The 23,638-nt window shown below is 44.7% G+C and overlaps 1 protein-coding gene across 6 annotated transcripts in view; it reads left to right on the top strand.

Moving 5' to 3' along the window:
* Nucleotides 1–23,638, top strand: part of GSDME (gasdermin E) — a 216,350-nt gene that overhangs the window by 8,957 nt on the left and 183,755 nt on the right. For 2 of the 6 annotated variants that reach the window (XM_068236028.1, XM_068236033.1), the window contains exons 2-5: nt 6,963–7,068; nt 14,684–14,859; nt 17,945–18,043; nt 20,255–20,493. In XM_068236028.1, coding sequence (XP_068092129.1) covers nt 20,277–20,493 — 217 coding nt within the window. In that variant the 5' untranslated portion in view covers nt 6,963–7,068; nt 14,684–14,859; nt 17,945–18,043; nt 20,255–20,276. Of the gene's footprint in view, nt 1–6,962; nt 7,069–10,594; nt 10,639–14,683; nt 14,860–17,944; nt 18,044–20,254; nt 20,494–23,638 lie in introns of all 6 variants that reach the window. The other 4 variants (XM_068236030.1, XM_068236029.1, XM_068236032.1 and 1 more) reach the window with 4 other exon arrangements.

Below are 23,638 nucleotides of genomic sequence, written 5' to 3'. Positions count from 1 at the left end.
CGGAGGATTGCGGCGTGGGAGCGATCCGTGCTTATGGGGCTGGAGGAAGCCCCAGGTATGTATAAAACCTTTTCCTATTTTTCCCTATCCTTCCTCTCTGGTTCCCTTTAAAATAATACGTTACCATAATTAAAACTTATGTATTTTATTTGCCCATTTGTGCCGGTTATTACACCATTTAAATTATGTCCCTATCACAATGTATGTTCAATTCAAGGAAGAAAAACAGCGTGTGTGTGTGGCACAACCCTTATAACTCAACTGGAGTGACAGATGACCTCAGGCTTCATAACCATCCAGTGCCCTGTTTGTATGCTGCTTGCTGCTGTCAATAAGTGCCACCCTGGCGTGTGCACTGCTCTGAATTAGAAGAAAATCATCACAGCATATTGTACGAGAGGAAAAGGATGAGCGTGCACCTTCCGTCCAAATACGTGGTTTATTGGCACAGTGGACTAGCATGTAGTATTGCAAGCGACTAAACAAGGCATACAGAAATGTGCTGGTGATAACTGCATAATCAGCATACTCTTACGTGTCCCGAGTCGTCAGGGAGACTGGTGCTGGAGGTGGGTGCTAGGTGATGAGCGGTGGAGCGACGGCCGTTTCGCGTCTGAACGACGCTTGGTCACGCGAACCAGTGGTTCGCGTGACCAAGCGTCGTTCAGACGCGAAACGGCCGTCGCTCCACCGCTCATCACCTAGCACCCACCTCCAGCACCAGTCTCCCTGACGACTCGGGACACGTAAGAGTATGCTGATTATGCAGTTATCACCAGCACATTTCTGTATGCCTTGTTTAGTCGCTTGCAATACTACATGCTAGTCCACTGTGCCAATAAACCACGTATTTGGACGGAAGGTGCACGCTCATCCTTTTCCTCTCGTACAATATCCTATCACAATGTATGTCACCAATATTTTATTTAGAAATAAAGGTGCATTTTTTCAGTTTTGCATCATCACTATTTACAAGCTTATAATTTTAAAAAATATTCACAATATACCCTCTTCACATGTATATTAAAAAAGTTCAGACACTTAGGTAAGTATTTATGCTTTTTTTGTTTGTTTTTGTTTTTTTAATTGTAATTTTTTTTTTAATTGAAAATTTTATTTGGGTAATTTTTGGTGTGGGAGGTAAACAGTTAATTTTAAATGTAATAATGTGGGTTTATTTTATTAAAAATGTAGATGTAGTTTTACTATTTGGCCACAAGATGACAACAGTGGTGCTTTTTTTTTTTTTTCTTTTTTTTTTTAGCCCGCTTCCAGGAAGAATAAGGACGACGGGAAACTTTTCTTTTTTTGTCAGACAGACCGCGGCCTCTGATAAGAAGCCGTCATTTTTTCTGCTGGGGACTTAGATCAATGAAAAGGAACTATGCTCCCATTCATTGATCTCTGGGCTACCGAAGCGTGCAGAAGCACAGCAGCAGCCGCCAGGACATGACAATCACATCCAGGTGGCTTAAATGGTTAAAGTAAACCAGAGACGTGAAAGGCTAAAGATTTGAAACTTACCTGAGGCTTTCTCCAGCCCCAAAAGCACGTGTAAGTCCCACGCCGCCCTCCCGTGGTTTGCCGTTCAGCCGCGATCAGCCCCGGTAATTAGCTCAGTCACGTCAGTCTGGGTCTACTGCGCATGCATGGGAGGTCTGCGCATGCGCTGAAGACCCGTACTGGACCTGACTGAGTCTGTTACCGGGGCTGTTCCCAGCTGAGCGGCAGACCTCGGGAGGACGGCGTGGGACTCAGACAAGCTTGTGGGGCTGGAGGAAGTCCCGGGTAAGTATCAAATCTTTATGCTGGGTTCTGAGCATTTTCCGATCGATTTCCATTAACTTTAATAGGAAATCAATCGGAAAATGCTCTGAAATCGATCGGAAAGCTAATCGGACATGTTGGAAATAATCGACCTGACAGTAAATCGGCCAGAAAATCTCATAGTGTGTACCCATCTCATAGTGTGTACCCATAAGCCTTTCACGTCTCCGGTACAGTTTAAACTTACCTGAAGCAAGTAACAGGTGTGGGCAATTTAAAAAATTACACCTGTAAGCAGCTGACATTCCCTTAGCCTTTGCATTGTGTGCCACATTAAGCATGGACAACAGAAAGAGGAGAAGAGGACTGTCTCAGGACTTGAGAACAAAAATTGTGGAAAAATATAAACTATCTCAAGGTTACAAGTCCGCAAACTATCCATCGACATTTAAATGAAATGAAACGCTATGGCAGGAGACTCAGGCGAACCCCAGTGCTGACACAGAGATATGAAAAAGCAAGACTACAGTTTGCCAAAATGTACTTGAGTAAGCCAAAATCCTTCTGGGAAAACTTCTTGTGGACAGATGAGACCAAGATGGAGCTTTTTGGTAAAGCACATCATTTTTCTGTTTACTGTAAACGGAATGAGGCCTACACAGAAAAGAACACAGTACCTATAGTGAAATATGGTGGAGGTTCAATGATGTTTTGGGGCTGTTCTGCTGCCTCTGGCACTGGGTGCCTTGAATGTGTGCAAGGCATCATGAAATCTGAGGCTTGCCAAAGGATTTTGGGTCGCACTATAGAGCCCAGTGTCAGAAAGCTGGGGTTGCGTCCGAGATCTTGGGTCTTCCAGCAGGACAATGACCCCAAACATATGTCAAAAAGCACCCAGAAATGGATGGCAACAAAGCGCTGGAGAGTTCTGAAGTGGCCAACAATGAGTCCAGATCTAAATGCCATCCATTAAACACCTGTGGAGAGATCTTAAAATTGCTGTTGTAAAAAGGTGCCCTTCCAGTAAGAGAGACCTAGAGCAGTTTGCAAAGGAAGAGTGGTCCAAAATTCCTGGTGAGAGGTGTAAGCGGCTTATTGAGGGTTATAGGAAGCGACTGATTTCAGTTATTTTTTCCAAAGGGTGTGCAACCAAATATTACGTTAAGGTTGCCAATAATTTTGTCCAGCACATTTTTGGAGTTTCGTGTGACATTATGTCCAATTAGTTTTTTTTTCCCCTTTTTTTTTTCCTTCACTTTTCTGTAATAAATACTTGATTTTCTGGAAACATTTCTGGGATACCAACAATTTTGGCCATAATTGTATGTATAGTGTAGTGTATGTATCACAGTCTAGGACCAATTTAAGGGGGAAGCCAATTAACTTATCTGTATGGTTTTGGGATCTGGGAGGAAAACTGAGTGCCCGGAGGAAACCCATGCAGACATGGAGAGAACATACAAACTCCATGCAGATAGTGCTTCGGCTGGGATTTTTAACTGGGGACCCAGTTGTGCAAGGTGAAAACGCTAACCACTACACCACCATCTACATCTGGAGTGGTAAAGACACCTCCCTCCACCTTATTATTATTTTTATGTTTCATAACATTACCTATTTGGGTACCAAAAATTGCTCAGATTCCTCGACTCCTTAGTCTTATACTTACCAGGGCTTTGGATTTGGTACAAAATCATCCGACTGAAACCACAGACTCCAACTCCAGGTACCCAAAATTGCTCCGATTTCTCGACTTCAACTCCGACTCCACAGCCCTGACTGCATCCCACCTTTTTTGTGAGTTTCTACAATCTAACATCTAGTACCCCACAACACTGCACCATTTGGCTCCTGGTCTCTCCTTGTCATACAGGTGACTGTGGTATCCCTACAGTGACCCCCTTTTCTATTAGCACCACGTCACCATGCTGCCCAAATAAATAATAAATAAACTCAGACATCACAGAAGTGTTATGCCTGATATTTTTCACCATGCAGTTTTCTGACAGGGCCGATCTATCTGATCTATTTTCCAATCACTTCTATACAAAATACTGTAGAAAAACGATTGGAAATCAGGTTGCATTTTTAAATTATCGATTTGACCCATCTAGCTGACGAGAAATTGTATTGTGTGTATCAGGCATTAAGGTGACCATACAACTGTAACTTTTTCGGCCGATCGACCATCCGATTATTTTTATAAGTCTGATAAAAATCGGTGCTGCAACAAGCATGCTTGATGAACAATTCTAGCAGTTTGGAGACAAAATTTGTCGAATGTATAGATTGGACATGCTGTGAAATTGTAGCGGGCGTGGCCAATCGGTTACTTGGCAGCAATGGCGTGTGATATTGCGACAAATGAGACAGAACCCCCGGCCGATGTCCCCCCGAAGCCCATGCATGTAAATACTTTGCCTGTCTGCTGCCCCCAAGTGTCCTCCGGGTCGGTATTTTTTGCATTCTCGTCCCTTGTGACTAGCGGCATGCAGCACATGGTACGCCATTTGTGCCCCACAGGCTATAATGCCGGCAGCCACGGGGCACTAATCCAGAAGTACAATGGACAGTCGACGGCACCGGACAGGTAAAGTATTTACATGCATGGGCACTGGGCATCTAACATTTGGGGGGACAACGGCCAGGGGTGACGAAGCAGTGTCACAAAGCCCATTCCCAAATGCAGCGTTCTCCCCAGGCTCTTAGTTTTGGTGAGCACCCGGCTGCCATCGTCTCACCTCCTCCTCATATTCGGTAAGCAGAGTTGCACACAGAAGCACCGGCCCTGCATTCTGTTATCTCGCCCCACCCGGCTACTATTTCATGCCACCCGGTTAGAAAAATTTCTGGGGAGAACACTGCTAATGTTTTCATGCTGAAATCGATCAGTAATCATCCTGTGGTGTATGAGCAGCCAACAAATCTTTGTCCTGATCAGATTTGATTAGAGAGAGATCTGTATCTTGGCATGTTGAGTGGTGAACAGTGGTACCCTGGTAAATGATCGATTTGAATCGGATATTGATTAATTACCTGATTTAAAGGCTATCGGCAGCTGCTGTAACTTGTTTTTTAGGAAACCTGCTTGAAAATATGGCAACAAAATATAGCTGGCTTTAAAAAATGGGCAGAAATCTTCTCCCTCCGATTTTCTTATTGGATTATGTCTGCACAAAGCTGAAAGTAATTTTTTTTTTTTGCATACCTTCATGTCCTGCCTGGTTCACAGAATTCATTCCATGGGGAGGAGAGAACCTCCATATCCACAGGGATCTCTGTATGCAGACTTTGGACTGATTGCCTCCTTCTCAGTATCATCTGAGAGAAAAGGCATGGCAGCTTTCAAAATGCAGCATGTGACATGAGAAAAATCCCTAAATAACCACAATCATGTCCAACTAGTCTTTCTTTTTTTTATTTTTTAATATTTGAAATTTATAGAGATTGATTTGGTAAGTTGTGGTTTTGTCATTGGGAAAGGGGATTTACACTTGAAAGTGGACCTGAACTCTTGCACAGGACAGATGGAAAACCTAAATAAATGCACCCTCTATGTATTTAGATGGTTTAGCTTGTCTAATTCCTCATCTGCGACTAATAACAAGTGTAATTTGATCTCTCAGCTGTGTCAGCTGACTGCCAAGGCAGAGAGCTAATAGGTAAACACAGGATGTTTACAATATGTCTGCTTCCGTGTAAGCAGGAAATAGACACCCTGCAGATTAAATGCAGGATTTGTATCAGCTGTAACAAATGTTTTTCTTTAAATGTTATTATGCTGTTGCTTATCTTTTTAGAGCAGCGAGGAAGGTCTGAGTTCAGGTCTGCTTTTAAAGTGTTTATTGTTTGCAACTCCTGTGTCCCAGCTGATCTGTGCTGATTCTGCAAGTAGTGTTGGGGCCGTCCTTGTGAGACAGCTTATTACACAATCGTGCCTTTCAGTGAACTGAAAGTATTTATAGATGTAGAATTTGACGTGACTTTTGCGCAGACATAGCATGTGCCTGTGTTCCATACCACTGCTCAGGATCATAAATCAGAGTAGTTACTGTAAATGTCAGCTGTATAACAGTGGCTGTATGTGGCTTATCAGTGTATGCAGCTGGAAAGTCAAGAACTGGTTTCTGACCTTAGACCAGTAGTGTACAGTATAAAATGCCATATAAAAAAACTGCTGTTTTTCAACTGAATTCAGTTTAAGTGGACCTGAACTCTTGCACAGGACAGAAGGGAAGCATAGAGAAATGCATCCTGTATATACTTAGATAGTTTAGCCGGTCTAATCCCTCCTTGTCTGTGCCTAATCACAAGTTATAATTTGATCCCTCACCCATGTCAGCTGACTGTTTGGTTCCATAGGAAGTAGACACACTACAGATTTATTGCAGGATTTATATCAGCTGCCTGTAATAAATACTTTTTTCTTTAAAGGTTATTATGCTGTTGCTTACTTTTTTAGAGCAGAAAGGAAGTTCTGAGTTTAGGTCCACTTTAAAACTGAAGTGAAATCATGGAAAAGGAATCACAAGTTTCATGATAACTGCAGAGGGTAGCAGATTGCTTTCTTTCAATGTCCATCTGTCTATTTACATGTAATACATTTACTGCTGTATATGATCATTCTGGAGAATGTGCACAAAACAATGGGGCATATTCATCCATCTGGTTTAAGGTACAGTATAATCTTGTTATAGTAAATGTGGATATAGTAGAATTTCGGGTTTAGTAAACGAATTATCCAGGTCCTGCCCAACTGCCATTATAAGACTATGGGGGTAATGCTGGGTATAGTAAAGCAGGATAATAGAACTTTAATTATAGGGAACCTGTGTTTTTTTGGCCCCTGTATCTGTATTCTGTATCCGGCCATAATGGAAAGTAAATGCTGATGAGACTTGAAAGAGTTTTGTCTCATCTATCCAAAGGACATTCTTCCTGAAACACTGTGGCTTGGCCTTGTGTACTTTAGCACTTTAATTCCATTTGCAATCCAGAATTATTATCCTATCACTGACCATCTCTGCTTGGGACTGTGTCCAAGGACCTTCACTCCTGAGTAATATTTGCAAGTGTTTTCATAGGAACATCAAGCTGCTTTTAGATGTTCTAACAGCCTTTGGCTTTAACTTGCTATTTATTATATGATATTTTTTTCTGATCTCCTCATACAACTGCTTGTTTTGCTTTCTCAGGTTCAGTGAGGGACACACAATGATTCTGAAGAACAGAGTAACTACTTTATAGGCTAAATGACTGACTGAGTAATTGGAGAGGTGCGACTAGGGAAAAAATAAACAGGTATTTGAAAAACGTACTCTAATCAAATGTTTTCTGATTTATTTTTATTTTCTTTTGTTTCTTTGGCAGGGTTCACACTTATCTCTGAGATTTTCGGCACAGTTTTTCCATATGCATTCGTGTTTGTAAGCATTTTTTTTCCGCAGTAAGGGCTCGTTTTCACTATCGCGAATCCGCATGCGTCCAACGCATGCGGATTCGCACATGTAATGCAAGTGGATGGGCCTGTTTCCACTGTAGCATTGTTGAGGTGCGTTTTTTTTAGCGGTGAAAAAACGCAGAAAAGAGCCGCAGAATTCGCCTGCGAGTGGAATGCATGCGAATCGCATGCAATGTATTTAATAGGGAAATCGCATGCGATTTCCCCATGCGTTTTTTGCTGCGAATTCGCATAGGTACCAATGTAAATTCACACAGGCAGTGACATGGTTAAAATTGCATATACCCTCACGTATGCGAATTCGCAACAAAAAACGCGTGCGAATTTGCGGCAAAAACGCATGGGGAATCGCATCCGCATGCGATTTCATCAGCGGTGGAATCCAGGCGATTCCGCACCGCAATAGTGGAAACGAGCCCATAATGAAAGCCATTGGGAAATCATATGCAATGTGTGAATTAACGATGCAAGAAGTACGTTTTTATCCAAATGCGAAAACGCAAACACAATGTTGTGATTTTCAGCAGAAGAACAATTCTCCATTGACTTTTATTAGATGTTACAGCTGTGAGACCTGCCCTGTGGTACCAACTTATGTGCTCATGCCATGCTGGAATATCTCTGTAGAATAAGCTACAATTTTATCTCTTTTCAAACTTGCGTTATTTAACGACATGTCAAGAGCATGCCGGTGTATAGAAGAGATTGAAAGTTTGTAAACCCTTTACAATTTTCTGTCTTTTTATTTGAATGTGACGTAAAACATCATCCGAACAAGTCCTATAAGTAGATGAAAAGAACCTAATGAATTAAATAAAAATGGTTATATTCAGTGGCGTAGCTAAGGAGCTGTGGGCCCGATACAAGTTTTACAATGGGGCCCCCCAAGCACTCTATACATAACAATTGATACGGTGCACCAAAACCTGCCAATGGCAACTACAGTGTCAGAGGAGCAAGAAGGGGATGGGGAACAGCTTGTTAATGATTACTACTATTCAAAGTATCTATAGAAGAGATTATTATGAGCACAGGACCAATAGAGAGCTAATACTGAGGTTGAGGGAGCCCTCTGGCCCAAGGGCCCCGATGCTGTCGCAGCCTCTGCACCCCTATTGCTACGCTACTGGTTATATTTGGTCATGTATTTATTGAATATTAACCACTTCAGGACCACAGGCTTTACCCCCCCCCCCCTAAAGACCAATCACAGTGATCGGCTGATATAGGCTTCAGCCTATGACAGCGATCACCGCCGAGTCTCTGGAGGGGACAGCCGTGTCGCTACGCCTACCAAGCAGGAGATGCGCGTGACTGCCGCCGCAGTCAGGCCCATCGGCGTGGCGCGGTCGTGGAGAAGTTAAATGGTTCAATAACATCTCTGTGGGTGGCAACAGTAAGTAACTCGTGCTCTCAGTATTTGGTGTGACCTTCTGTGGTAAACTTTAGTGGTAAGGGCTTGTTCACAGTCACACTATGAGCGTTTGCATTTTTTTTTAAGCCCTGCGATTTTAGAAATCGTCCCAAAAGCGCTTGTGCAATGATTTCCTATGAGAGTGTTCGCATGTAAGTGTTTCGATTTCATTGAAATTGCAATCTTTCTGCCGGTACCATTTTCTGAGCACTTTGGCTCAATGGAAGGTATAGGGAAAGCGCAAAGCACCTGAAAAATTGCTTTGTATAGCGATTTCCTGAGCGCTTCTATGAATAAATACATTGTATTTATTCATTTCCGGGTGAAAGCGTTCACTACCTGACTGACATCATGAAGTGAAAAAACAAATCGTTCTGCAAAAATGCTTTTCTAAGAGCAAAGCTGAGGGAAAAGCGCTTAAAAAAAGTCAAAAAATCGCTCAGCGATTGCGATAGCGCTGGCGATTTATAATGTGAACATATCCTAACTGTTGATTAGTCCTGCACAGTGATTTGCAGGAATTTTAGCCCATTCCTCCATACAGAACAGCTGTAGCTCTTGAACATTGCTAAGTTTCTTCATATCAGCTACTTTAGGTGTTTTGCCAACATTTCAGATTCATATGGTCCATGCTTTGATTTGGCCATTCCAGAACATTACTTTACTCTTCTGTAACCATTTTCAGGTAGAACAACTCAGGGTTGATACCAGGGAAGTTTTCTCAGAGTGGGGTTATCTGTGAGTAGAACTTCACAGCCCGAACAAAACAGATTCTCTGTGGCAAGTAGATGATTCACAGTAATGCAGCCCGCACCATACACATTACTAAATCTGTCCTTCAAGAGGAACTCCAGGCTAAACAAACATACTGTCATTAAGTTACATTAGTTATGTTAATTAAAATAGATAGGTAATATATTCTCTTACCCACCCTGTTTTAAAAGAACAGGCAAATGTTTGATTTCATGAGGGCAGCCATCTTTTTGGTTGAAAGGAGGTGACAGGGGGCATGAGACACAGTTCCAACTGTCCTGTGTCCTGATCACCCCTCTCAGTTGCTAGGCAATGAGAATAACAAGATAGGAAATCCCATCAGCATCAGGGGAAAAATGCCCGGGCAGTTTTCTTTGATGGGGCGGAGCTTAGCATTTGGGCAGCTAAAAATTAGGGTAAGGTAGGAAAAACAAAGTTCTGATGCTGTGAAACTGTTAAAGAAACACAAAGCCTTTTTAGTGCTGCTGAGTAGATTTTTAGTCTGGAGGTTCACTTTAATATGTAGCCATCTCCCCTACAGTAGCACACATGCTTATTTTAATGCATATCTAATCTAGTAATGGTTATATTTACTGTAGCCATAGGGCATATTCATTTGAAGTTTGTTTCACATTTGGACTTGTTTTAAAATTGGATAATGTTTTAAATCACATTTTGAAGTTTCATACATTTTCACACTCCACTGAACATCTGATAAATGTTTTCTTTTCATTAAAGAGACACTGAAGCGAAAAAAAAATATGATATAATGAATTGGTTGTGTACTATGAATAATTACTAGAAGATTAGCAGCAAAGAAAATATTCTCATACTTTTATTTTCAGGTATATAGTGTTTTTTCTAACATTGCATCATTCTATAATATGTGCAGATTACACAACGCTCAGCATTCAAAATGAGTCTTTCAGAGCAGTCTGTGAAGTAATGAACTCTCCTCTGGCAGAGGAAAAGTAAACAGTTCAATTACAGTTGAGATAATAAAAGTCAGATAACAGCCCTCTCCACGACTAACTTAGTCGGAGAGCTTAATAGGTTTTTTGCATAGAGATAACAACTGGAGTTTCTCAACTCTTCCTGTACTGAAAACAATTAGACTGATGTATCTGATCTTAATATTTTATTTCTTAGCTGTACTACACATACAAATCATAATATCATCATTTTTTTTCTCGCTTCAGTGTCTCTTTAAATCGCATTTCAGGAGGCATAAAGCACTGCCCTGGTGAGCTATGAGGAGACTAACAAATGTATCAATGTCTGTAAATACTGGATGTGGCAAGCAAGTATAAAATGTTGCAATAAACAGGAATGAATGTATCAGTGATCAGAATAGCATGTTTAGACATAATAAGTATATAAAGAATCAGTATGTCATCACTTTTGAATTCTTTTAGAAGCTGTAAAATGACTGTCTGCATATCTTTATCACTTAGCCTGGCAGGACACACTGCAGTATCTAGCACCTGGTTCTATTGCCTCAGAGCATATGACACTAACATTATTCACATGCTGATAACATGATTCCATGTGTTGGTAAATATGGCCAAGAGCTGACAGCAGATTTAGTGACAATTAAAAGTCCATCTTTGAACTGCTCATGCCACATGGAAAATTATCTTAAAAGTATGTGGTTTGTTTTCCAAAGGTCTTCTACCTTGCCATGCATCCCCTGCTGGCATAAAGGAAGTCCTGTACAGCATATTTAATTCCTGGCGCTACGCAGTTTCTGAGGCTGCGTCCGCGGGAGGGATTTTTTGAATGAAAGTTGTTTTATCCTTGGTAGCTAGCACTAGGCTAGCTACCATTGCTCCCCAAGTCCCCCCGCACCCTTCTGATCCAGCCTCCCCCTCCGATCACCGCCGCTATACTTTACCTAGCCACGAACCCTGCGAGAGTCGCAGCCTCCCCAATGTGCTTCAGTCGTCACTATGGCGATGATTGGACATAACGTCTGACGCCATCGACGTCATGCACAATCCCGATCCTCCCCTGAGCGAAGCCTGGTGCTGATTGGAGAGGCTTCACCATCGCGGATCCCTGGGGGGTATGTATAACGGCGGCGATTGAGGGGAATCGGTAGAGAGTGGAGGGACTTGGGGGGCAATGCTAGCTAGCGAACTGCTAGCTACAGTGGATAAAACTATTTTTAATAAAAAAAAACCCTCCCGGGGCAGAGAGAACCTCCGCGGTGGCTACCCCGAGTGTAGGACGGGGTTAGCGCCAGGAGGGTTAACCTTTTACCAGCCCCACCCAAGCTGTCTCAATTTAGACAGCTTGTGGTAGGGCTGCTGCAGCTGCCTACACTCTGGCTGCTTAATGCAGAGCGGGCACAGGGAATTTTATTCATATTTACCTGTTCCGGACGCTGGATTGGCTCTCCTCTGAGAGATTGCGCTTGGCCAGTACGAACCTGACTATGTGTGTAGTAAGAGTTAGTATAGTCTGCAGAGCAAAGCGGGGCTAGCTGCAATGATATGCAGGGCTGTTTTTAAAATATTTATTGTTAAAGTGAACCAGAGACGAAGCACCCTTATTTATTTTACCATATATATCAGTGGGAACATTAGAGAAAACACCTACCCTCAGGGGTGAGCCTGGGGTGCCCGGCACCTGGGTGCAAGATTTTCTCTGGTGCCTATGGGAGTGGTTAAATTAACCGCGCCCAACCACATAACCACACCCATGTCCAGCCTAATCACACCCACACCTTCCACCTCTTTACACATGCATGTGATACCCCATTCCTACCCCTCTTCCATGGGCTTGCTCCTGGCTGGCTTTGGCTTCCTGCGAGTCTGCTAGTCTCTGGACTGACTCAGGCTGAGAGGCTCTGCGAGTGCAACGCAGTCACACACTGCGTATTTATGACTGCCTGCGGCCACCCTACTCTCGCTCGCTGACATCGGTTCCTCCCCCCTGCCAAGCCCAAGGTGGGCTGCCTGTATCTTTCCCGTTGTGCCACGCAGCCTGCCAGTGTTGCCACCCTTTCACGTTATTTTTTTACTGACAAATACCTAAAAATTTACTGACAAAAGATTTTTACTGACAAAATTTCCCCACTAAATGCATATAAGGGATAGCTTTTCCCCATGTAAATGCACATAACAAGAGACCGCTTTTCACCAGTAAATGCACATAACAAGAGACCGCTTTTCACCAGTAAATGCACATAACAAGAGACCGCTTTTCACCAGTAAATGCACATAACAAGAAACTGCTTTTCACCAGTAAATGCACATAACAAAAGACTGCTTTTCCCCAGTAAATGCACATAACAAGAGACAGCTTTTCCCCAGTAAATGCACATAACAAGAATCAGCTTTTCCCCAGTAAATGCACGTAACAAGAGACAGCTTTTCACCAGCAAACGCACATAATAAGACAGCTTTTCACCAGCAAATGCACATAATAGGAGACAGATTTTCACCAGTAAATGCACATAATGACAAACAGCCAGTGTCCCCAGAATATATAGCCAGGGATATATGTGCCCAGTATATGTAGGGAGTTTAAAGTTCAAGTGCGGAGGTGGCACACCTTACCCAAGATGTGGGTGCTATGGCCTGTGGATACTGAGCCCCAGCATCCAAACTTCAACAATACGGTAAAAGAGTCCAGGTCAGCACACCTTTTTCAAGAAAGGAATTTTCTCAATTTATTGCTCCATAAGCACGTGAAAACTTGACAATTGTTTCGGGGCCACGGCGGGTCCCCTTCTTCAGAAAGTGCAAACAAACAATACACCAACCAGTGCACATAAAATATATATACTCTGTAAGGTGGGAAACCACCCATGCCAATCAAAGACCAGCTCCTCCCCTCCATCCCTCTCATCTCATGTAAACATTGTCCAATATCAATCATCATACAATAAATCCTGTCTGCATATCGGAGGCATGGCGTCTGTCTCTCTTATTACAACCTGCCATGCATAATCTGCCCGTCTACAATCGCCCCCGAGGGCAGTGTCAACTCACCCTGGTGTGTCACTCAATATTCATGGGGGCGGAATTCCGTCTCCATTCAAACTCCATAGGCTGCTACTTCGCGCCACTGCCACTCCAGCCGTTACCGAGCGCTTCCAATGCCTGTTGTCATGGTGACGGCATTACTTCCGCCACCCAGACTCCGCCGTCGCATCACTTCCGCCGAGCGGTAGATACCTCCCACACCATGTCGCCATGGTGACCACCACCGCACTGCGTACCCGCAGACGTCACATTGGACGTCATGGTGGAACACCCAGGCCAATCCCACGGCGCAAACACGTCACACCGTGGGTGTTGGCCTGAGGTCCACCGGCCAATCCTGGCTCTCTCCGCATCAAGTGTGGTCAGCTCCCTGCTCGGCTGCCAAGGCAACCATAAACAATGAGCATCCACACGTAGCTGCAGCGGGGACGCAGTACAAGGGGGGAAAAAAATTATTATTGAGACAATGCGATGCGCGCGCTGTGCAAATAGGTGACACACATGTGATGACACCAACCTCCTTGCCGGACAATGTGATATGGTACATACTTCTGTGGTTCTGTGGACGAGGTACATTGACGACGTGTTCTTATTGTGGAGAGGGACATCCAGTGAACTTATGACGTTTATTGAGTTCTTAAACTCACTGTTTGAGGGGATCGTGTTCAATCCAGAGGTGTCAGATGTGAGGGTCCCCTTCTTGGATGTGATGGTTACAAAAAAGGATGGAGGGTTGAGTACGAGCATTTATAGGAAACCCACTGATCGCAATACCCTGCTACATTATAACAGTGCCCATCCAAAACATCTGATTAATAGTCTTCCCATATCGCAATACCTGAGAGTGTTGAGGATATGTAATGTGAAGGAGGAAGTTTCTCGTGAACTGGAGGTCATGAAAGAGCGGTTCCTTGAGAGAGGGTACCCAGAGCATGTACTGACTGAGGCCCTCCAAAGGGCCACAGATATAATGGAAGGTAGGGAGAAACGAATAGCAAAGAATAATATAGCCCTGGTCCACGATTTTAGCCCTATGGCAATGACTCTTAAAAAATCAGTGGGCAAGAACCTTACCATTCTACAATCTGATGCAGATTTGAATCCATCTCTGCATGAACCCCCCATACTTTCATATAGGTCAAGCAAAAGTTTACAGGACATATTGGTACAAACTGACCCCACTAGTAAGTATGAAAAACCTCCATTTACTTTCTCAGATAGGAAGGGCTGCTACAAATGCTATAAGTGCAATGTATGTAATTCACTAATCACTGGAAAATATTTTTCTGACCCTAGGAGTGGAAAGAGATATTATCTCAAGGACTACTACAATTGTAACACAGAATACTGCACATATATGTTGCGGTGCCCTTGTGGACTGGCATACGTGGGCAAGACCACGAATGCCTTCAAGGTACGCTTTCAACATCATAGGAGTGACATTCGACTTGCCATTGAAGCGCTACAGAAAGGTAAAACCTTAGATGTAACCAAACCAGTTGCGGTGCACTTTGCCAATATGGGCCATCGCACTGGTGATCTTGAGGGGCTGGTCATTGATAGCATGAAAAAGCCACGGAGGGGTGGCAATCGGGACAGACTGCTACTCCAGAGAGAGGCATATTGGATATACACGCTTGATTCTGTCTCTCCCAGAGGACTGAACCAGTACAATTCTCTGAACTGTTTCCTAAATGAAAGATAGAATATTATTATGAACTTATGGGAACAGATAATGTATGTGTTCGGGAGTGACGTCATCATGTTGTTCATGCTTTGCTGGTTCTGCTGTTGGAATTGATCTCTGGGTATTTGGTATTGCGGGTTATGGGGAATGGGGTCCGCCTCATTGGGAGTACATTCACACTACAATCTGTTTGGGAATTGTTGTAACCCTTATGACCATTTTTGTTGTTTTGTCATTTCCTCCTTATTCTCTTTCCTTTCCCTCCTCTTCCTCTCCCCCTTTCCCCCCCCCCCCCCCCCCCCCCTCCTCCTCCCTTCTTTCTTTTTTCCCGCGTGCTTTTTCCTTTCCCCCCTTTTTTCTCCCTGTTCTTTGACTCTCCTCTTCTCATCTACAGAAGTATGTACCATATCACATTGTCCGGCAATGAGGTTGGTGTCATCACATGTGTGTCACCTATTTGCACAGCGCGCGCATCGCATTGTCTCAATAATAATTTTTTTCCCCCCTTGTACTGCGTCCCCGCTGCAGCTACGTGTGGATGCTCATTGTTTATGGTTGCCTTGGCAGCCGAGCAGGGAGCTGACCACACTTGATGCGGAGAGAGCCAGGATTGGCCGGTGGACCTCAGGCCAACACCCACGGTGTGACGTGTTTGCGCCGTGGGATTGGCCTGGGTGTTCCACCATGACGTCCAATGTGACGTCTGCGGGTACGCAGTGCGGTGGTGGTCACCATGGCGACATGGTGTGGGAGGTATCTACCGCTCGGTGGAAGTGATGCGACGGCGGAGTCTGGGTGGCGGAAGTAATGCCGTCACCATGACAACAGGCATTGGAAGCGCTCGGTAACGGCTGGAGTGGCCGTGGCGCGAAGTAGCAGCCTATGGAGTTTGAATGGAGACGGAATTCCGCCCCCATGAATATTGAGTGACACACCAGGGTGAGTTGACACTGCCCTCGGGGGCGATTGTAGACGGGCAGATTATGCATGGCAGGTTGTAATAAGAGAGACAGACGCCATGCCTCCGATATGCAGACAGGATTTATTGTATGATGATTGATATTGGACAATGTTTACATGAGATGAGAGGGATGGAGGGGAGGAGCTGGTCTTTGATTGGCATGGGTGGTTTCCCACCTTACAGAGTATATATATTTTATGTGCACTGGTTGGTGTATTGTTTGTTTGCACTTTCTGAAGAAGGGGACCCGCCGTGGCCCCGAAACAATTGTCAAGTTTTCACGTGCTTATGGAGCAATACATTGAGAAAATTCCTTTCTTGAAAAAGGTGTGCTGACCTGGACTCTTTTACCGTATATATGTAGGGAGGGGTATATGTCCCCAGTATATGTAGGCAGGTGTATATGTCCCCAGTATATGTAGGCAGGTGTATATGTCCCAGTATATGTAGGCAGGTGTATATGTCCCAGCATATGTAGGCAGGTGTATATGTCCCAGCATATGAAGGCAGGGGTATATGTCCCAGAATATGTAGGCAGGGGTATATGTGCCCTGCATATGTAGCCAGGGGGTATATGTGCCCAGCATATGTAGCCAGGGGGTATATGTGCCTAGTCTAAGTAGCCAGGGGGTATATGTGCCCAGTCTAGGTAGCCAGGGGGTATATGTGCCCAGTCTAGGTAGCCAGGGGGTATATGTGCCCAGTCTAGGTAGCCAGGGGGTATATGTGCCCAGTCTAGGTAGCCAGGGGGTATATGTGCCCAGTCTAGGTAGCCAGGGGTATATGTGCCCAGTCTAGGTAGCCAGGGGTATATGTGCCCAGTCTAGGTAGCCAGGGGGTATATGTGCCCAGTCTAGGTAGCCAGGGGGTATATGTGCCCAGTCTAGGTAGCCGGGGGTATATGTGCCCAGTCTAGGTAGCCAGGGGTATATGTGCCCAGTCTAGGTAGCCAGGGGGTATATGTGCCCCAGTCTAGGTAGCCAGGGGGTATATGTGCCCCAGTCTAGGTAGCCAGGGGGTATATGTGCCCCAGTCTAGGTAGCCAGGGGGTATATGTGCCCAGTCTAGGTAGCCAGGGGGTATATGTGCCCAGTCTAGGTAGCCAGGGGGTATATGTGCCCAGTCTAGGTAGCCAGGGGGTATATGTGCCCAGTCTAGGTAGCCAGGGGGTATAGGGTCCCCGTTTAGGTAGTTAGTGACAGGAGCGCTCCCCTCCCCTCTAGCCGCTGCCGCCGCTCCCCCCCCCCCCCACCTTGCAGCAGCTTCAGACCTCAATCAGCGTGCGACCCGACCAGTAAGAGGGCGCTGGACGCACCCGCTCTATATGCGGAAGTGATGTCACTTCCGCATATCAGTGCGGCGTGCTAGGTCCTAGTGCCCGCCAGCCTGATCGAGGTCTGACGCGGCGGCGCCGGCGGCTAGAGGGAGCGATCTTCGGCCACAGGGGGAGAGCGGCGGCCACAGGGGGAGAGTGGCAGCCGGGCAGCGCCTCTCAGAGGCAGGCGCCTGGGTGCTTTGCACCCGCAGCACCCGCCCAGGCTCGGCTCTGCCTACCCTGCTCTCTGTTTCATTCTTCACTGCTCATCCTGCTTCTAATCAGCTCTGATAAAAACCCAGACTGAGCATTCAGGGTGGCTTTACTCAGGAATCATTATAGCCGAGTCATTATAGCAGAGCCAGAAGGGGGCAGGCTTGGGCTTAAAAAGACATCAGAAAAGACAGACTCAGCTATAATGATTCCTGAGCAAAGCCAGACTGAATGCTCAGTCGGGGATTTTATCAGGGCTGATAACAAGCAGGCTGAGCGGTGAAGGGTGAAACAGACAGCAGGTTAGTTGTTTTCTCTAATGTTCCCACTGATCTATATGGTAAAATACATGAGTGTGCTTTGTCTCTGGTTCACTTTAAGGACCTTTTGGAATCCATCACAAGCCAAGTCCCCAGGACAAGAGGGACATAAGCCCAAACAGCTGGAAAACCCATGTGTTCCCTCAGCCTCCACTACCAGGTGAGACCTCTCCTAATGGACATAGCCCACAACTTGACTCCATTCACATTGCGCTCTCTTCTTTCTGCCTTTCTACTCAGCTACAGCCTTAATACCATGGACAGATAGCTTGTTTAGCATTGACTATCAGGTAATGCTAGGTACACACAATATCATTTTGTTTTTGAAGATTTACCTGCCAGATTGACTATTTCTGATTTTCCGATAGGTCCAATCAGATTTCCGAACGATTTTCCATAGAAGTGAACAGAAAATCAATCAGAAATCAGATTGGACCTGTTGGAAATTGTTGATCTGGCAGGTAGATCTGCCAGAAAATTGGATTGTGTGTACCTAGCAATACAATGGGGGGGCAAATTCACAAAAGCTCAGTAATCTTAAAGTGTGCAGAGAGCATGTGTTTACCCGCATTTACACAGTTTACGTAGCGAGTTATGCAATTGTGTGACTTAATATCTACATACATCACTTACATTGCCTGTTACACAAGCAGCGTCAGTGATTCATGTACGGTACATAGTAAGAAACACACTATTTGCATGTGTAACAAGCTACATAAATTGCATAAATGCTGATAAACTTTACATGTCTTCTTTGCACACGTTTACTGAGCTTTGGTGAATTTACCCCTTAACACCTGTCGATGGGTAGAATATATAAGGCAGTGAGTAAACAGTCAGCACTTCCAGGTGATGCGTTAACAGGCAGGAAATATGGCCAAGAGTAAGTATACCTATCAAAAGTCATCCAGGAAAGGGCTTCTAGTAAATGAGCATACAGAGTCATGGGTGCCCAAGGCTCCTTGATGTACGTGTGGAGTGGAGGCTAGCCTGGGTCATTGGATTGCAAAGAAGAGTAGCACAGTAAATACCATGTGAGCATGATCAAGAGCGGCGCGCAGGCGCAGAAGTTGCCTACCTGGTGACGTCGGCATCTGCAACAGAGGGGAACCCGGGACACCGGAGCTACGGCCAGGGACAGTTAGGCTGCCAGGGACTGGTGGAAGCCCCAGCTAAGTAGATTTGTTTTTTTTTATTTGCTGGCACCTATCCTTTAAGTGAATTTCTCTGTTGAGGACACTGAACATTCATTCTTGGTGAGGAGGGAGTCCTAGAGGATTCTTCCTAATATGACTTTTCCACTCTGTGCAGCTTGTCTTATTTGCTAACAAAGGAATCCTTCGTGATTTGGTATAGGATGAATATACTGAAAATATACCCTGACACCACTAAACTCCTCACCCATGCCCTTGTCCTCTCCCACCTAGACTGCTGCAATTCTCTTTTGTCTGGCCTCCACTCTAACCTTACTGCCCCACTTCAGTCTGTAATGAATGCGGCAGCCAGAATGATACATTCTTCTCATCGCAGCACCTCTACGACTCCGCTCTGTAAAGCCATACACTGGCTCCCCATCAGCTTTAGGATCAATTTCAAAAGCCTGTGCTTGGCCTATAAATCCGTGTGCAAGACATGCCCGACCTACATCTCTGATCTGGTCCACAGGCACATACATGCCCGCCACCTCCGATCCTCCAATGCCCTGCGCCTAGTCGCACCACGCATACCTCAGTCCCATGCATGATTGCAGGACTTCACTAGGATTGCCCCCACTCTCTGGAACTTGCTCCCACCAGCCATCAGACTCGCCCCCACCTTTAAGACCTACAAACAAGCTCTCAAGACTCACCTTTTCATGCTCGCATACCTCCCTACACCAGCACCATAATACGTTCTGTAATGCTGGAAATACACGGTTCGTTTTGTAGCTGATTAGATGGTTCGATAGACAATTTCCAACATGTCCGATTTCACTTTTGATTGTTTTGCTGCTCGATTTCTGATAGAAGTGAATGGAAAAAGATAAGAAAAACGAGAGGAAGATAAGAATCGAGAGCTGAAATCAAACGTCAAAAACTTATCAAGAGCAAAAACGCACGGAAGAAACGAACCGTGTATTCCCAGCATTAGACACCCTCTTAACAGATGCACCTATTGTCTCCATCTCCACCTTTTAGATTGTAAGCCTCTGGCAGAGCCCTCCTCCCTAGTGATTCCAGCTTGATTATGCAATCTTACTGTCAATTGTGTAGCGCTGCGTAATATGTTGGCGCTTTATGAATACAATAAATAATAATAATAAAAAATAATAAAGTGCATGCTCCATGTATACTACAAGTGTGAATTAATTTACGCCCGTTTTTGTTCCTAGGTTCTAGACTACTGTATTTAAGATGTTTGCTAAAGCCACAAAGAATTTCTTGAGGGACATTGACGCAGGAGGAGAGTTAATCTCAGTTTCCACCTTAAATGATTCTGACAAGGCCCAACTTCTCAGTGTGGTGGCGAAGAAGAAGCAATTCTGGTGCTGGCAGAAACCAAAATACCAGTTTTCATCATGTGCCTGCCTGCTGGGTGACGTACTGATCGATGGAAGGCCAGTGAAGCCAGGTGAGCTTCATTCAGGGAGATGTCTCAGATGGAGATGGTCACAGATTCTGACCTTGAATCAGTCCTTTGCTCCACAAGAATGGGCAGACGTGGGACTTTGCATAGTGTAATCAGAGTAGGAACGCTGACGATTAGTTGCCTGGCAGTTAATTTATCAGCTGTCAGGAATCGATCATTAACCTTCAGAATCTGATTAACCCCATGCAAAGTTCCAGCGGTGCCCAGGGTAGTAAATGCATATTTGTTTTTTTTTTTCAAGAATGCCAGCATTTAACAGCTAAGCTTTTAATGGCTTTTGAAGACTTTTATTGGGTTTCAGGAGAGTGTTGCATTTTCTAGGCTTTTGGTGGCCTTTGCAGGATGTATCAGGAAAGGCTGGGATTTCATGGGCTTTTGTTGTCTTTTGGTGGCTTTTGCTGGCTTTCAAATGCCTTCTAGAAGCTGCATGTTGCTTTTAAGGCGAGGCTAGACGCCGGGATCAACTGCCTAGCTTTCATGAAATTTTGTACCAAGGGCTGGTTCAGATGGACGACAGGGGGGCGTTCAGGCGGCTGGCAAGTCTAGTTCCAGGGCGGCGGTACGGCGATTGTCGGCTTCGCGTCACGATCGGCGTTTCTTGTCCCCGCAGGGGGACATGAAGCCGCGGCGGCTAGCCAGCCCTGGGTGCCGCATGCTGCTTCTAGGGCCGGCCAAAATGACGCGTTAAATCGGGATAGGAACGCCGTGTTTGCGCAATCGCCGGTAACCGCGCAATGCTAATCGCTCCCCATTTCACGGTAAACGCTGTCAAGCGTCCGTGTGAACCAGCCCTAAACGCTTCCATGCATTTGCAAGGGATGGCAGTAGATCCTAAAAACGTTACTTTTAAAACGCTGCGTTTAATGCCAGCAAAATGTCCGTGTGAACCAGCCCTTATAGTGTTCAGTTTTGGCGCCTGTTATCATTTCTGACTATAAACAGCAATTTGTATGGGCACCTTTAGGGCGCTGATAATTATTCTTCTTGCAGTTTTGATAGTTATTGTTTTTGCAGTTAGGGCATAAGTAGAAAGTGTATTAATTTATCAAAACAGCGCTGCAATTGGTCAAATATATACAGTTCAAAATTGCACCAATAATCCGACCAGTTCAATCCTAGTATATGGTGCAATCCTAATGGATAGTCTCTAGGTGTGCGCTTTTTCTATGGGGTGTAGCAATTCCCTTTATAAAAATCTCTTTATGTAGATGGCGCTCCACAATATTGATGATTAGAAGATTAGATAAAGCCCCCTTTGGGACCGCACTCACCCTCTTAGGTGGAACCACTATTAGATTGGTCATAAGCGTCTCAGCAATCATCCAGGTGGAATTGATGAAGCCCTCTGTTCGTTGTCTGAATAGGATTGTTGGGGTCCCCACTGTAGTTTGATGTCTCCACCCCTGGTTAGACCTCCGCCCTCCTCATAGAGAATGCCAAACCTCAAGATACCTCACAGAGGAATAAAGTGGACCATAGCGTGATTCCGTATAAAATATAACAATTTATTTTTAAAATCGTACTCACAAACGTAACTTGGGTACAGGCGTTTAGAGTTAGTAACGGGCTCTCCCCCGTGCCTCCCGGGTAAGGCCTATAGAGGTGGTCCGTTCCACTCGGTATCCGTCTGCTGATCCCGCTCTGAGATGTTCTTCCTGGTTGTCCTGTGGCTCCACCCGACGCGTTTCGTCACACGCGTGACTCATCAGTCATCAGGGGCGTGGTTAGCCACAGGACTCCAGGATACTTTATACTGTCCGTCGTTGCCCCACATCCGGCTGGACCAGCCAGCCAAGCAGGCATTTCCGCCCCATTGAAGATGGAGGTGCGCCGACCACTTCAATATTGCGCGTATGTCGTGCGTTCCAGCCGTCGTGGCGGAGGTTGTTTCCTCCTCCACCGGCGTCACTATTGCGTTACGTAAAATGTGCGCTTCCATAGAAATAGGATGTGCGCTTCATCATAATTGTGATGAATGAGCTAACGGGTGAGAGTCCGTTTTTACACAACATTGACATGATAAATAAAAAGGATAAACATTAAAAGTTTACTAGTATAATTACATTTGTAAAATATAGATACACTCAAGAGGCCTTTCCTATTACGTCTCAATGATACATACTGCCCTCCAGTGGTCAATAATGAGTTCTTAAATAATACAAATTAAAAATAATAATAAAAATAAAAATAAAACCCCCACTAATGTGCATCATACTGATGGTGGCTATTAAATTGTAACCAAACTATCATCCGCTAGTTATCAAATGGATATATATTGTTTTAGTTTAGACTGGACTCTGTTTGTTTGCAATAATTCTGAGACGTTAGCTATTTGCAATAAAGCAGTTTAGATCTAACTCGATGTTATGTCCATTTGGTTGCAGTGTTCCCATACTATAGATCCACTTGGTTTCTCGCCTTGAGATATCTCTTATCTTGTGACATCCCCTCCATGCGTATTCCGCTTTCTCCAGCCCACAGAATTTCAAAGAGCTCGGATCTGAGTTATGGTGTGTTCTATAATGGTCAGAGACACTGTGTCCCATATGGCTTCTCCTTATGTTTCCTACATGTTCTCCTATCCTTGTCTTCAATTGTCTAGTAGTACGCCCAATGTACTGGATGTTACAAGGACACCAGATCATATAGACCACTCCTTTGGTATTACACGTTATATTTTGCTTAATTTTAAAAGATCTTCCATTTGTTGTAGAAGTGACTTCCTTGCATCTTACTGGTATTGCTTCTCTGCATCCGACACATCCTCTGCATGGGAAATAGCCGTCTTTTTGCCAGAAGGGGTGTATTATTTTTGGTGGGTTAACACAACTCGGGGCTAGAAAGCTCTTCAAGTTCTTTGCTCTCCTGTATATAAATTTTGGTCGTTCGGGTAAAGATTTGCCCAATATTGCATCTCCCTTTAGTATTTGCCAATGCTTTTTAATAATATGTTCCATCTGCCTGTGTTGCGTTGAATAATCAGAAATAAATGGTATGTTTTCCCCCTTTTTCCTTTTCCTCTGCTTGTATTGGGCCCTTTCTCAATAAATTCCTCCTGTCAATCCTTCCTACCTCCATGATTTCCCTTTGGATCTCTGTTTCATCATATCCCTTGTCAGCAAATCTT

Source organism: Hyperolius riggenbachi, chromosome 5 (genome assembly GCF_040937935.1).
Source record: "Hyperolius riggenbachi isolate aHypRig1 chromosome 5, aHypRig1.pri, whole genome shotgun sequence".
NCBI classification, from domain to species: Eukaryota; Metazoa; Chordata; class Amphibia; order Anura; family Hyperoliidae; genus Hyperolius; species Hyperolius riggenbachi.
The sequence above is the reverse complement of the archived record's forward strand: the minus strand, read 5'-3'. Positions and strand labels throughout refer to the sequence as shown.